Source organism: Pinus tabuliformis, chromosome 1_1 (assembly GCF_031772625.1).
Source record: "Pinus tabuliformis cultivar Carrire ecotype Pingquan chromosome 1_1, CPIR1, whole genome shotgun sequence".
NCBI lineage: Eukaryota > Viridiplantae > Streptophyta > Pinopsida > Pinales > Pinaceae > Pinus > Pinus tabuliformis.
Genome location: NC_142297.1, coordinates 52,692,757 through 52,709,606, shown reverse-complemented (window position 1 = coordinate 52,709,606; position 16,850 = coordinate 52,692,757). Strand labels below are relative to the sequence as shown.

The window sequence follows — 16,850 nt, the reverse complement described above, 5'->3', positions numbered from 1 at the left end:
CGGGTGGAATTTGCAGTGCTAGAGCTGCTGGTAGCTCAGTTTGTGGAAGGACAGTTTGCCCTTGCTGCTGTTCTTGTTTCTGCTCTTGCTGCTGCTCTTGCTGCTGCTCACCTGAAGGGGCAGACTTTTCTTTCATTGTTTGTTCTTCTGCACCCATTATCCCTTTGCCTTTATCTAACACTGGTGCTGCTGTGGAAGATGCCTTTATTACTGGTGCAATCCTTGAGGCTGAGGTCCCTTCTCCCACTGAATAAGGCGGTCTGAAAGGTACCTGCTGCACATAGTCTAGGTCAATAGTTTTTTCAAGCTCCTTCACATTCTTTAGCATTGTCTCTTCCTCAGTTATATTTTCAACTAGAGTATCCATCTATCATTCTTGCAGGTTGGCATATTTTTCAATGTGTGGGTACTGGCAATGCTTAATGCCTATAAGCCTATACTTGTTTCTCCTAGCAGTGATGAAACCTTCAGGGTCATAATGGACCCACCGAAAACTATAGGACAGCTTGTATTTATCCTTAAGGATTAGGTCTGCATCTTCCCACCCTTCTTTCTTGTTCATGATGAAGGGGCCCAACTGCTGTTTGAACTTGAGGTGGGCCTTCTTTTTGGTGCTGTGGAAATGGGTGAGGTCGGACTGAATCAACTGCCTGTAATACTCCAAGGCAAATAACCTCATAGGTACATATTTTGGGAGCCTGTATGGACAGAGCTCACAACCATAGATCCTAATGACAGTATGGTTCTCATATAGGTACCAGTCACCTATTTTATATTTTTTGGAAAGCTGCAGAGCTTTCTTTATCTCATTTGATATTCTGGGAGGAAGGGACCTCATCAACAGGCAAGAGACTAGGTATACAAATTGGTCATCAAATTCACAGTAGGTATAGGGTGAATTTGTGACTTTGTGATAGACAGAGGTCCAGAAGATGACAGATCTTCTTTCCCCTCTGTGATCCAGCTTTTTGATGTAGCATGGGAAGGCTTCAGAATGATAGTACATGAACAGGTGGTAAATATAGGCCGAGTACTTGAAGACCCCCTGTCTGTCCACTCTGCTTAACTGATCATGAATCTTGTTAGCTATGAACTTAGCAAAGTTATATTTGCGGGCAGGGGGTTGGCGTGGGCTGTAAGCAGATAGCAATACCAGCATTGTTTTATCCACATGCTCACTGTTTTTGTATCCCAACACATAGGCAATCATGTCCAGTAAAAGCCTACCTACATCATTGAAATGGACATCCAGGTAGGGAGGTGGCCCTGTAGGCTGGCACTCAGGTCTCATGAATGTCCTGGTGACCTTTTGAATCTCCTCACTGGTCATCTTGGCACCAGTGTCCAGCAAATAGTTCATGGAAAATGGGATTAGCAACTCTGTCTGATCAAAATGTAACATTTTGTTGATGGACTCAGCACTAATGTAGAAAAGGATCCTCCCAGATGGAGTGCTAATAGCTCTGTGCTGCACATCATAGTTTTCAGCACATAGGTGAATGATTTCAGGGAAGACATTTACAGCTGGGAGACAATAGTATGGTAGGCTTGACTCCCATATCCCATGTGTACCATGACCATCCTTATAGTCCTCCCTTAATTGACAGAAGGTCTGCAAGAAGTCCCTGTTACCCTCAAAGTCTTCAATAAGATAGTCATTGTCAGCAAATGCCAAGGCCTCCAGCTCTTTATTTGGTGGATTTAATGGAGCTACACTGAGGGATGAGGATGCAGAAGCAGCCATTGTAAAACTTGATTTTGAAATAAGGTGATGGCAATGGTTTGCAAAGTTCTTTAAGAGCTTAAGTAATAGGCCAAATGTAGACCAAGTCTGAAGTGTTTTTCTCAGTGGAAAATGCAAGATGGTTTCTGTAGTTTGTTGCAAATTCACAAGGATGTGAATTGCTAAGGGTAAGTTGCAGAGGGTATGAGGTTTCCTTTGGTAGAAATTGCAGCTGGCCTGTACTCGGCAAAAGGGAACAATGCCGAGCACCTCGAGGAAAATTTTATGGTTCTGGCCCGCGGAATGACTGTTTTAATGTCAATTTTTAGTTCTGGGGGCAATGCAGGTTACTTTATCTGACTCTTAGTTAGCAGACAGAGCTAGACTGTGAACTTTGACCAGTGTTTTAATGGTGAACTAACAGAGAAATGGCATGCATGGGGCAAAACATGAGCTTTATGGTGAATACCTGGATAAACTAGCTTGGAAGCCTGCGGGCCGGGCCGTGGAGGCTTAATGCAGCTGAATTCTTGACTTGTAGCGGTCTCAATCTTGAATTTGATGGCTGGAAACAGATTTCGCGGCAAGCTGGTTCGCAACGGCTACGTCGTTTGTGCGTGAAAATGACCGCAAACGGCTAATTTGGTCGTTTATAACGACAAATTTGGAAAAAACATGCTATTGGCGCTTTTTCGTCGATGATGTTAGCATGACGTCATGGTGGGGCCCGGGTACGGAGGTGACGTGGCCGCTGAGGTGTAGGCCAGGGTGGCAGGACACGGTGGCAGGGCTACGTGGAGGGCCACGGGACGCGGGGGTGGGCAGAAGCGACATGTTAGGATATTCCGACACATAGGATATAGTTAAGTTCAACTTGGTCTAGTTTAGAGTTAGGTAAAGTGTGTTTCTTTACCGATGTACATATTGTAACTTACAATCCGACGGTCACGATATGTAGTGATCCGACGGTTCACTCTCACCTCGGTATTATCGACACTTGATCCGTGGCTTGACACCCGATTGGTCCATGAGTTCTATTTAAAGCGCATGGAGGGTCATTGTTCGGGTAATCCATGCATGAGAGAAGCTTATGTAAATTTTCATTCTTTGATTAATAAATTGCCTGTAGTACCCACGTTGGGACAGGCCATGGACTGTTTCCCTCCTTGCACTCTGAGGGTTTTAACCACGTCAAAATACTGGTGTATTGATTTGAGATCTGGTTGTGAGCGGTGTCCTTTTGGTATTCTTTCTGAGGAACTTACCCTGTAAATTCCAACATGGTATCAGAGCTATTTGAGGGCCGCGTCAGTTGGTGATCCAAATCTGAAGCCGGTAGAACTGCATGCGGCTGTTGTTTCCTAGATCTGCTGTTTCTGACTGCTTTCGGGCCGAGAGGACTGCTCTGTTGAGTTCGGAGCATCTGTTTCAGTGAGGAACCCCTTTCGTTTCACGCGAAAAGGTTTCCGGTAGCCCTAGCTGCGTCATTTTTCAGATCGGGAGGTATACAGTGTTTTTTGCAGTTTACTGTTATTTTCTCTCTGCTTATTTCGGTTTCGGTTTATTTAGCCTTTTTTTTTAACCGGATCTATACCTTTCATTTCTGCGTATGCTCTTTGCCCTGCGACTCTGTGCGATCTGGGCAAATCAGAAACAGAAAGGAAGGATTTTTCTCATGCGTATGCTCTTTTCCCTGCACCTTAGTGTGATCTCGGAAAATCAGAAACATTGAGAAAAATATTTAGTTTTTCGGCTAAAGCTAACTTTGAGATTTTTTTTAAAATTTCTAGTTTTTTGGCTAAAGCTAACTTCGAGCCGCAAGGTTCGTTTTTCTTTGCATATTCGTGTTGGGTTTTGTGTTTTGTGTTTTGTAGGGAAAAAGAGCTTTCTCAAGGCAAGCACGCAAATCAAGGCCCCCCCCCCCCCCTCTCTCTCTCTCTCTCTCTCTCTCTCTCTCTCTCTCTCTCAAATTTTTTGTATAGATCAATTGGTTCAAAGCTATTCTCTCTCTCTCTCTCTCTCAAATTTTTTGTATAGATCAATTGGTTCAAAGCTATTTTAAGAGAGTAGAGGTCTTGGGTTCAAGTCTCCATTTTGTGGGGGCGGATTTTTTCATTCCCGCACATTCGCGCACTTTGCCGGCAACGTCAACAATTTTTTTTAAAAAAGCCATAACTTCTTCATCCGGAAGCCTTTTTCAGAGCCGTTTTTTTTTAAACCGCCTATTTTTTCGAGATCTATCCATTGGACCACTTACTTTCAGCATCTTCAGCTTCAGTTTTTCTTCAAAAAATGGAAAGTCCATGCCAAGTCATTCTTGACAGCACTAACTACTTCCAATGGGTAGCCTACATGGGAGATTTACTTAGAAGTAAAGGTCTCTACAGAATAGCCACAGACCAAGAGAAGAAACCAAAAGATGAAGACAAGGCGACAAAATGGGAAAATAGACAAGATCAAGCACGTGGTTTGATAGGGATGTCTGTTTCTCCTGATCTTAGATTCCACATTGCAGAACTTGAGACTCCTCATGAAGCATTAGAAAAACTTGCTAAAGTTTTTGGAATTAAAAATGAAATTAGAGCCCATCAACTTGAAAATGAGCTGCTTACTTTGGATCCTAATAATTTTTCTTGCATTGAAGATTTCTTGTCCAAATTCAAGACCCTTAGATATCTCTTGGAAGGTGTTAAAGTTAAGAAAGAAGATGGTAACCTTATTTATTCCATCCTTACTAAGTTGGGACCAGCCTACTCTGTATTTGTTTCCACTTTCCATTCTACAAGGGAAGCTTTCATTTGTCAAGGACAAGAATACAAGGCCCCTTCCTTTGACTCCTTTTGTGATTCCTTAATAAGAGAACAAGAAAAACTCTTACACCTTGGTCTTCTTAATCTTGGAAACTCTTCCACGAAAGCGTTAGCCGCCCAGCAGCAACCAAATTCAAAGAATCCTAAGAAGTCATATCCTCAAAAGAATGGTCCTAAACCATCTCAGCCTCAAAATGAAAGATCATTTCAGCAAAATGATAAGACCAATAAAAACAAATGGAAGAAGACTGATAGACATTGTAACTTTTGTAATCGAGATGGCCACTTAGAATCTAAATGCTTTAAGAAGATGGAAGCCTTGGAAGCCGCAATGAAGAAACATAAAATCCATGTGGAGCCTACTTCAACTTCAACTTCCGGAATGGCACTTTCTGCATGTCATTATCAATCATCTCAGTCTGGTTATGCATTAAATGTATCTTCTTCTTCTTCTCATTCTCATGAGTGGCTCATTGATTCTGGAGCCTCTTGTCACATGGCCAAAAACCAAGCCATGTTTTCTTCTTTAAATGATTGTAACACCAAAAATATATATATTGGTGATGATAGATCTCTTAATGTTGTAGGGACTGGAACTGTTCATCTAGACAATGGTCAGTTTAATGATGTATTATGTGTTCCAACCTTATCCTGCAACCTTCTATCTGTCTATCAGATAACTCATTCAGGTGAAGGTAAAATTGTTGAATTTTCACCTCATGATGTTGTAATCAAGGATCTAAAAGATCCTAAACAGATTCTAGCTACTGGTCTTGCTGATGATTCCAAAAGGTTGTATAAGTTTCACAACTTTGGGTCATCAAATCTTCCCTCAGTATTTGTTGCTCATAATGATGAAGTGAGCAAACTTTGGCATGAGCGATTTGGTCACTTAAACTATCGCTCCCTTCAGCATCTATGTAAAGAAAATATGGTGACAGGTCTTCCTATGGTATCTTGCAGAGATGGTGTTTGTTCCGGATGTGTACTCGGAAAACATCATCGGGACAGTTTTGACAAACGTGCCTCTTGGCACGCCTCAGCCCCTTTACAGCTTGTGCACAGTGATTTATGTGGTCCTCTTCCTGTTGCTTCATTCTCTGGCTGCAAGTACTTCTTAACTTTCATTGATGATTTCTCCAGACGCACTTGGGTATACTTCTTAAAACTCAAGAGCGAAGTATTTAACACTTTTTTGGCCTTCAAAGCCTTTGTTGAAAAACAATCTGGACATCAAATTCTTAAGCTAAGAACTGATAATGGTGGAGAATATGTTAAAAACACATTCATCAACTTTTGCACCGAAAATGGAATTCAAATGCAACATACTGTTCCATACACTCCACAACAAAATGGTGTAGCTGAAAGGAAAAATCGCACCTTAAAGGAAATGGCTAATTGTATGCTGCAATCTAAAGGACTCAGTCTTAGTTTTTGGGCCGAAGCAATTAATTGTGCAAATTATATAATCAATCGCACTCCTACTAAGGTTCTAGAGAATATCACTCCAGAAGAAGCTTGGAGTTCCATTAAACCAGATGTAAGTCACTTTCGTGTGTTTGGAAGTGAAGCATGGGCCCATATTCCAGATGAAAAGCATAAAGCTTTAGAACCTAAGAGTGAGAAATGTACTTTTGTTGGATATTCTGAAGATGTAAAAGGTTATAGACTTATTCCATTTAAGTCCAAAAATGTTATCATTAGAAGAGATGTAAAATTTGATGAAAATAAATCGGCCTGCGAGCCTAGTCCGGCGGATGTGCCACCTCTTCCTATCTCTTCTACTTTTGAAAACATTTCTTCTTCAGATGATGAAAGTGAGGATGACAATCCTCCCCCACCTTCTCAGGATCCTCAACTTCCAAGATGGGTCCGTGCTACTCGAGATGCAGCAGGTGATCTTGCCGGTGATCCTACAGATCAGCGACGTACACGTTCTCAGTTTGAAAGAGCCTCTTCTTTACTGGCTCAAGCTCCAGTAAATCATGATCCTGACACTTTTGCAGAAGCTTCAGGCCATCCACATTGGGAAGCAGCTATGAATGAAGAATATCATTCATTGATGACAAATGATACATGGGATCTTGTTCCTCTACCAAAGGGACGCAAACTTGTAAGATGTAAATGGGTTTACAGAACCAAGTATGGACCAGATGGGAAAATTGATAAACATAAAGCTCGTCTTGTTGCTAAGGGCTTTTCACAGGTTGAAGGCATTGACTACACTGAAACCTTCTCCCCTGTTGCCAAAATGAACTCTATCCGCCTTGTTCTTTCCCTTGCTGCCTCTTTAAAATGGGAAGTCCATCAGATGGATGTTAAATCTGCCTTCTTGCATGGGGACTTGCAGGAAGAAATCTATATGGAACAACCCATTGGCTTCATACAAACAGACTCCAGCCTTGTGTGTCGACTTAAGAAATCCCTTTATGGTCTCAAGCAAGCTCCTCGGGCTTGGTATGCCAAAATGGATAGCTTTCTTTTAGAATCTGGCTTTTCTAGGTGTCATTCTGACAATACTGTCTACACCAAGAAAGTGGGTGACTCTCTTATCATCCTTGTTCTTTATGTTGATGATCTTATCCTTACTGGTAGTGATCCCAACCTTATAAACCATGTGAAGTCTATCCTTAAAAAGAAATTTGAAATGACAGACTTAGGACACTTACACTATTTTCTCGGTCTTCAAGTCTTGCAATCCAAGGAAGGTATTTCCCTTTCCCAGTCCAAGTATGCTTGTGATATTCTTCGTCATTTTCACATGGAAGACTGTAAGCCAGCCCCTTCTCCCTTTCAGTCTGGAGTCAAACTTTCAGTCTCTTGTACTTCTCCTGAAGTTGATGCTACCTTATACCGTCAACTTGTAGGAAAACTCTTGTATTTAACCCATACTCGTCCTGATCTTTCCTTTGTTGTTGGCCTTGTTGCTCGTTTTATGCAAAACCCCCGTGAAAGTCATTGGAAAGCAGCTAAAAGAATACTTCGTTATGTTCGAGGTACAGTACAGTTTGGGATTCATTACAGTGCCAAAGCAGCTCCTCTGTTAGTTGGTTTCACTGATTCTGATTGGGCTGGTGACCCTGATGATCGGAAGTCTACTGCCGGTTATGTCTTCACTCTTGGTTCAGGACCTATTACATGGGCTTGTAAGAAACAGGCTGCCATTTCTCTTTCGTCAGCAGAAGCAGAGTATCGTGGTGCCGTGGAAGCTAGTAAGGAAGCCTTGTGGCTTCGTCAGATCCTATCAGAGTTTGGCTTTGAGCAGCAGCATCCAACCACACTTTGGTGTGATAATCAAAGTGCCATTCAGCTATGCAAAGATCCAGTTCAGCATCAGCGCAGCAAACACATCGAACTACACATGCACTTCATCAGAAAGCTCATTCATGACCATGTTCTTGAAGTGCAATATTGTCCAACAGATGATCAGGTTGCAGACATCTTCACAAAGGCTCTCACAGAGGCGAAGTTCACTAAACTTCGATATATGCTTGGAGTTCAGGAAGTTGTCACTAAGGGGGGATAGGCTCTAGTGCCTCCTTCCTTCTCCTATTGTGTCATATTTGTAAATCCTTCAATCCTATCCCAAGTTGTTCTTAAGGGGGGATGTTAGGATATTCCGACACATAGGATATAGTTAAGTTCAACTTGGTCTAGTTTAGAGTTAGGTATAGAGTTAGGTAAAGTGTGTTTCTTTACCGTTGTACATATTGTAACTTACAATCCGACGGTCACGATATGTAGTGATCCGACGGTTCACTCTCACCTCGGTATTATCGACACTTGATCCGTGGCTTGACACCCGATTGGTCCATGAGTTCTATTTAAAGCGCATGGAGGGTCATTGTTCGGGTAATCCGTGCATGAGAGAAGCTTATGTAAATTTTCATTCTTTGATTAATAAATTGCCTGTAGTACCCACGTTGGGACAGGCCGTGGACTGTTTCCCTCCTTGCACTCTGAGGGTTTTAACCACGTCAAAATACTGGTGTATTGATTTTAGATCTGGTTGTGAGCGGTGTCCTTTTGGTATTCTTTCTGAGGAACTTACCCTGTAAATTCCAACACGACATGACGTCAGGCTGACGTGAGGGTGACGTGCACCGGATGGGTGGTAATGGGGAGGTGGTAAGCGGGTTCCCCGCACCACCTTTGGGCCAAAGGCGGTATCGGGGAGGGGGCTCCGAACAACCCCACCGCCTGCCACGCATCCCTGTATTGGGCGGAAAACCATTTTCCCCGGATGCTAAAGGTCGGCAGATCCGGGCCCAAGGATACCCGCCCACCGTTAGATCATGGGTGGCGGAAGATCGACGGGTGGCGGGCCCTCCGACGGATCGTGCAAGTTGGGGGGACCCGCTGGCCTATTAAATATTCAATTTAATATTTTCAGGCGGAAAACTTTAGAGTTAAGGGTTTTTGCGAGTTTTTTCGGGGTAAGGGTCAATCTGAAAGGGGAAAAGTGGTTAAAAGGTGGTTTTGAGCAGAGAAAAGGGGTTCTTGTGAAATTTACAGGGTAGAGGTGAGGTAATGGCTTAGGGGGAGGCTGTCACTCCAACCTGAGGTCAGAGCAATCCCATGACAGGGTTGACCATAGTCCATGATGGACTAATGTCTCCCTTGACAACTTATTTGGCTATAGTGCTGAAGGGAGGATATGTATATAATGCTGAGATTTATACACCATAGTGTTATTATAGTAGGGAAAGGGGACCATAGGGGACTTAGATAATAGATTTAGGGGTTAATATGGATAGAAGAGGTGAATGAGGAGTGAAATGACCAGGTTTATTAGAAAACCACTTAGCTGTAGGAGTAGATCAAAATGAAAAGATTTTTACATAGGAAATGTGGCTTTTAAAGGCATAAGCACCAGTATAAAACCTCAAACTTTTTCATGAATCTTGGCTGCTCAAGGGATGTTAGTAAATGGATGTGAAAAAGGGGACAATGGGAAGTTAGACATGCTCCTTTGCCTTGCTTTTCTTATCTTGACCAGCAAGATTCAATCTGAAATGAATACCACTTTTGCAACCCCATCTACTTACCCAGCTACTTTGCCTAGCATTTTTTGTTTCTTCTTGGAGGGTGCACTTGAACTTGCAGACCCTTATGTGCCTTTTCTTTTCATTGGCTTTTCTTTTGATCATCTATCTAAGAATACCCTTATTTCTTCCAAGGCCCCAGATTAAGCAGTTGGGAACCTTAATTCTCTACCTAACTACCTTTGTCTGCCAAGATGAAACTGTTTGGACATACTTCTTTCTCTAATCTACAACAAAAATTGAGACATGGCATGACCCAGCTTAGGCTGTTGGATCACCCATTGAGAAGTATAACATCAGTAATAAAATGCACATGTGTGCCTTTCATCAGAATATGAGATCTTTGCCTTGCCAAAGTAGATCATATTGGCATTTCCCAAGCCAATCATGAGAAATGAAACCTATTGGTATAGGTATCTAACACATACCAGAGCCAACATCACTTGCCATTTCTCATTTTCTTGTTGACAACCCATGTCCCCCCAAACTTCTCCCTCTTCTTACCTCTTTGTTTACCCCAAGAGGGCCTTGTATCACTTGCACTTATTTTTGTGAGTAGCATCACCATTGACTTGCTCTTATTCAAAGCATCAAACATGAGTGACAATTATGTCTTGTTGAGTCTGTTTAGAATCATATTGAGTCCTATTACAATATGTCAACACCACAGTGCATTGTACCAGTCTTTTATTGTTGAGATTTATCCTCCATATATTTTAATTTATCTGTGAAGAGCTATTTTATGAGTAATTGACTATCCCCTTTGAAACATTTTCAGTCATTACCAATGTCATCCAAAATTATTTATTTATGTTTTTATAATATTACATAAAATCAGATTTTTCTCATTAAATAATATATAAAATATATGTCATTTTAATTAAAAAATAGAATCTGTAAAGTGAAGTGCCATATTTTGTTCCAACCAATGTCCATCTTCATAAATTATGAATGACTTATCCACTAGATGGGTCACTGGTGCAATTGGCATAATTTATAATTAACATTATAAAATTTATTTGTGCTCATCTATGGAAAGTTAAAAGGCATACCCTATACCATTGGAAAGGTCTTAGAATAAACTTTCCAACAATATATCTTATGCTCCCATTTGAGCTAGGTAATTGGAGTAAAAATTCATTTAAAGATAAGGTTTCCAAATGGGGGCTACTTATATTTTAGTTGGTTCATCTTGAAAAGATATTTCATATATACTTATTCTTATGGAATCAGAGAGAGTTCCATATAGTGTTGGAAAGGACTCAAAATTTACAATTTGACTATGTAGTATCCTCTTGGATTTGGACAACGTTTGACATCAATAACAATCATTTTCAACAGATTGAACAACGACTTGGCATTCCTTTAATGACGTTAATAACGTGAGAGGACCCAAAAGGACCCATCTAGGTTGCAATATCATATTTAGATTCCTCACCTTGATTGTAGAATGGTTATGCTTTTTGATCTTCTATTTCCAATTACTTTTATACAAGGCCATGTAGGCGAGTGCTTACGTGTCTAGTTATTTTTGTTTCTTTAACCTCATAGTTTTCCCTATGAGACGATAAAGTTTGATTTTGTGTTAGAGATGATGATCTCAGCTATTATTCATATTTGCAAGGCTTGTATCTTATATGTCTTACGTTTAGAGCTATAAGAAATCTTATATATTCTTTTTTAGATTTAGAGTTGTAAGAAATCATATAGATTTATGAGAATTAGATATGTAAGTGGAGAAGCACTCCATTAAAAAAATATGGTGTGACTCTTAAGATTGAAAAGTTATTTAAAAAATGATGAGGTATGAGTTGGCCAAGAATCAAAGAAAATTTTGAGGATGGAAATTTATCTTCAAGTTTAAAATTATTATCTGGGGACGGAGAGAAGGGAGCCGAGTTCAGGGCATTGGCAAGGGTTTCTGAAGCATTAGGGTTAACAATGGAGAGGTGGAAAGAGAAGCAATAGCAGAGATAAGGGTAGGGGACGAGCATCCTACGTGCAACCAAGCCAACAATAGCACAAAAGAGAGAAGGGTATGTTCATAAATCAAGGAGGAACTGAAAGGTGCCATGGTAGGGGATCCAGGGAGGGGCGAGATCCCCTCCTACAAAAATGTAACGACGGGAGAAGAAAGTGGAAGCGGACTACGAAGATAATCAAAGGAAGACAGTAGGGATGCGCCGGTGATGGGAAATCAATGAAAAACAAGATTAGGAGGCAAATGCCTTCCCAGAGCCCTGAAAAAGCCAAGGTTTGTGATCCCGAACAACAAACTTGAAGAGTATAGATGCTACATGAGGGACCACGCCCTAATATGTAAGTTTGTGGGGTTCTGGCCAGCTGAAAAAGACCTGGCGAAGTGGATACAACAAATATGGAAACTGAAAGGACATATAGATCTGAAGCTGGGGGAAAAGGGCTTTTTTACAGTGATATTTGCTAATCTAGAGGACAAGGAAAGAACCTTTGAAGGGGGTCCGTATTTCATGAGTAACGCTGGTTTATTCATGAGGCTCTGGGAGGACTGTTACAATCCAGACCAAGAAAATATGTTGGCAGCACCCATTTAGGTTAGATTTTTTGGTTTAGCAATAGACTTTTGGGACCCCGAGATTCTGGAAGGAGTAGGCAATAAAATAGGGTCATTTGTCAAAGTAGCAGAGACCACAAAGAGAAGGAGATACACATCCTATGCTAGGATATGTGTATACATGAACATATAAGAACCCTTGCCGGAGTACATAGAGTTAGAATACCATGATGAAGTATGACAACAACCGATGGATTACGAACATATACCCTTCAGATGTAGAAGGTGCCATGAATATGGCCATCTCTTTAAACAATGCCCACTGAACGTTGCAGAGGAAACATCAAGAAAAGAAGAAGTAGAAAGGAGAAGGACAAAAGATGCAGAAGGAGTGGAGGAGGGTTTCCAGGAAATCCCAATAAAAAGAAGATCTGGGAAAGAAACAACAAGAAGGCCACAAATCGCCAAAATAACACCAGTAGAATGTCAAAACAAGTTCAATGTCCTCCAGGAAGAAGAAGGAGAGATGGAAAAATATGAAAGAACAGAAGAACCTATGGATTCTATCAAAGATACAAAGGAGACAGACTCAAACCAAGGAAACATGGAAAAAGAGGGGATAGAGGGGAACACAGATATGTCAATAGAACGGTCATAGATGGAGATTGACCCTCAAAAGGATAGTGGAAATGATGAGGAGCGAGTAATGAAAAGGTTGTTACAGGACTGGAAGAACTTAGATGAGAGGTTCATCCCGGAGGAGCAAAAACACTTATACAAAGAGATGTTCTAGAAATACAACTGGAACAAATAGGAACACAGGGAACACAGAGTATGGGAATAGGCAGTTCTGGCAAAGGAGGTAAGAAAAGAGGAAGATGGCCAATGAGCGAAACCATTCAGGTGGTAGGAGAAACTCTGGTAAATTCAGGTAGAGTCATACCTCTCTCAGAGGTATTTCAACAACCATCCAAAACGTTATAAATGATTGTCACAAGCTGGAACATCAGAGGTCTCAACAGTAAAGGAAAATAGAGGTATCTGAAGGATAGGGTGAAGAAAGACAAACACAGCATAATGATAATCCAAGAGATGAAGATCAGCTCTCAAAAATTAGAAGAGATAATGACAAAATATAAGATACACTATGAGGTCATGGGTCAAGATGCGACAGGCACGACTGGAGAACTGGCAATCCTGTGGAACCCGGAGGAGGTGCCATTCAAAAATTGGGTCAGTTTCCCCCGAATCCTCTCAGGTTCATTCAGAATGATAGGGTCTTCTGAGTGGATACTCATCACCGCAGTCTATGGCCCGCACACCCCAAGGGAACGCAAAAATTTCATTAAAAACATGCAAACTATCCGCAGGATCTTCCCTGGGATTCCGTGGATTATAGGAGGAGACTTTAATATGATTAAAACCTTAGGATAAAAGAGAGGAGGAATAAGTAGACCGGACCAAGACATGGAGGTTTTTAGCAAAATGATAACAGAGCAAAGATTGGTAGATATTCCGACGATAAATTGGGTCCATACTTGGAACAACAGAAGGGGAGGCAGAAATCAAATAGCATCCAGACTGGATAGATTCTTAGTATCAGAACAGATCTTAAACATGGATGTATTCGTAGAGGCAATGATTCTACCTGCCATGGGTTCTGACCATTGGCCTATTAGATTGGAGATAGATATTAAGAAGAACCCCTACAAATGCCCATTCAGGTTTGAGGCCTTTTGGCTCAGGAATAAGCAGTTCATGCCGAAGGTAGAGGAATGGTGGACTCAGAGTCAACAAAGAGGGAGATGTAAGATGCATACCTTTCAGCTAAAGCTCAAGGAACTCAAAGGGAAAATCAAAAAATGGAACAAGGAAGAGTTTGGGAACATTTTAATGGAGAAGCAGAGATTAGAGTGGAAAATGGAAGAGCTACAACAGAAAATTATAGCAGAAGGACGAAACGAGGAGAAGAGTAGAGAAGAAGGAATATTGATTAGTCAATTAGAGGAATGGAGAAAACAGGAAGAAATTCTATGGAGAAAAATGTCCAGGATAAACTGGCTTCACGATGGAGAAAGGAACACAAAGTTCTTCCACCAAGCCATGGTTCAACACAGGAAAAGGAACAAAATCTTCTCTATTATAAACGAAGAAGGGCAAAGAATAACAGAACATGAAGGAATTGAACAGGTATTAGTTGAGTATCACAAAGATTTGCTGACAAAGTCACGAGCCAATAGAGATGAGGAAATAGGAAGGATTTGCAATGAAATTCCGAAGATAATAACAGAAGACCAAAATAAAGCTTTGATGAGGGCAGCAACGCTAGAAGAAGTGGAGGAAATAGTAGAAGGAATGAAGAAAAATAAAGCCCCAGGACCGGATGGATTTACGACGGAATTTTATCAAGTAGGCTGGCATTTCCTAGGACAAGATATTCTGGAGGTGGTAGAGGAGTCTCGTAGATAGCAAAAGGTATGGCCGAGTCTCAACTCTACCCTGTTTACTCTAATTCCTAAATCAGCTAAATCTAAGAATGTCCAAGGTTTTCACCCAATAGCCCTTTGTAATGTAATTTATGCAATTATTGCTACCTTGATGGCTAAAAGACTCAAGCCAATTCTTTCTAACATAATCTCCCTTAAACAAATTGGTTTTGTGGAGGGGAGACAAATCCTAGATGGTCTGGTAGTAGCCCAGGAAGTGATCCATTCTCTAAAACAAAAAAGGAGAGAGGAATGATGATAAAGATAGATCTGTCAAAAGCCTACGACCGCCTAAACTGGAACTTCCTCAAGGCAACTCTCAGGGCATTTGGTTTTAGCAACAAATGGATAGACTAGATTTACAACATGATATCAACGCCTAACTTCTATATTCTGCTGAATGGGACGCCAACTACGACTTTTAATGCCACTAGAGGATTAAGACAGGGCGATCCCTTATCTCCCTTCTTGTTCATTATGGCGGCAGATGGTCTGGGAAGATACTTCAAAAAAGAGATGAGGGAAATAAAGATCAAGGGACTAAGGTTATGTGGAAACAACTTGCCTATCACCCACCAGCATTTCTTAGACGACATCATGCTCTTCTGTGAGTTCTCCCTAAAGGAAGTGAAGAGAGTAAAAAGGATTTTGGATCTGTTTATGGAAGCCTCAGGGATGGAAATTAATAAAGACAAATCATGCAAATTTATCTTTAACACCCCAGAGTCGATCAAAGCCCACTTGACCAGAACGTGGGGCTTTAGATCTGGAGAGCTATGAACAAAGTACCTCAGAAATCAACTAGATCTAAACCCTATAAGAATATCAAACTGGCAACAAACAATAGAAAAACTCAAGAACAGACTTGAGAATTGGTCCTTCTGATCACTAAATATAGCAGGAAGACTTGTGTTCCTGAAATCAATTCTCCAGGGCATTCCAATATATCCTCTATCGGTGATGGCAGCCCCCAAAGGAGTTTGTGCAAGAATGAAGGAAATTTTTGGAAAATTCATATGGGGAGGACCCAAACAGCGAAAAAAATGGGCCCTAGTGTCGTGGAAAGGTATATCCAAACAAAAAGATAAAGGAGGACTTGGTCTCAGGGACCCGGGCATTTTAAACCAAGTTCTAGGGGCAAAGTTATGGTGGAGGTGGATGAGGGGAGGAAACGACATATGGAAACAAATATGGACTCAAAAATATAACATGCCCTCAACAACGGAAGGTATCCTCAGAGTGGAAGAAGTCCAAAAAGGATCTTCAATCTGGGACCTAACAAGCCAGAACAGAGATATTATAAGCAAATATGCCTTCTGGGAAATCAGGAACAGAAGTATAGCTAAATTCTTGGAGGAGGCATGGAAAAAAAGGGATAGAATGGTTGATATTCAAGTTCTGCAAAACACTTATCAGAAGGCAGTAATGGAGGGATTAAAGTTTGTTAAAGATTACTGGAAAGAAGAGGAGCTGGATGAGACCTGGCGAATCTGGAGGAAACCTGAAGAATGGGATGATAATATTGATCAAGACCAGAAAGAGATACTGATAAAAGAGATGGAATCAAGAAGAATTAAAAATAGAATGGGACCAGATATTCTCAGATGGGGAAAATCTACAAGAGGGACCTTTACAGTCAAAGAAGCTTACTATTTAGCCACTCGACAAGAAGGAGAAGAGGAAGCCTTAGATTGGAAACAAATATGGAGGAATAAGTGGTGGCCGAAAGTAACACTGTTTGCATGGCTAGTAGGGAAAGGAAGAATCCTGACGTGGGACAAGTTACAGAAAAGAGGCTTCTAGGGTCCTCCCAGATGCAGCCTATGTAAAAAGGAGAATGGGACTCAGGAACACCTCCTGAAATCCTGCCCCTTTGCCTAGCATTAGTGGGATGAGGTCAGGAACCTCTTTGGAAAATCTAATAGGGACACTATGAATATAAAGCAGATCATATTTCAATGGGGAAAGGGTCAATTTTCATGCTCGGTATTAAGGAGAACCTAGAGTTTAGTTGTAGGTTTCGTCATCTGGATTTTGTGGAAAGAGTGAAATCAAAGGATATTCCAGGACAAAAACAATCCACCAGAAAAGATCTGGGAAAAAACATAAAAATTAATAAGAGAAATTGTTCTGGCTGAGACCTGGGAGGAGGAGGACTCGAAGACGACTCCTGATGAGGGACAAATCTTAGCCAACCTTAATATAGATTACAACATGATGTATCCCCAGAAGGAAAGACACCAAAGTCTGCAA

General features: G+C 41.1%; 1 protein-coding gene across 1 annotated transcript; it reads left to right on the top strand.

Moving 5' to 3' along the window:
- The first annotated feature begins 13,728 nt into the window (after positions 1 to 13,728).
- LOC149211532 (uncharacterized) lies at positions 13,729 to 14,580 on the top strand. Its single transcript, XM_089388421.1, has one exon. It carries the CDS (start codon positions 13,729 to 13,731, stop codon positions 14,578 to 14,580), a length of 852 nt encoding a protein of 283 aa, XP_089244547.1.
- Positions 14,581 to 16,850: the final 2,270 nt, after the last annotated feature.

Bases quoted from the DNA above. Each gene is read 5' to 3' on its own strand.
- LOC149211532 (XM_089388421.1), top strand. From the start codon at position 13,729: ATGGATGTATTCGTAGAGGCAATGATTCTACCTGCCATGGGTTCTGAC.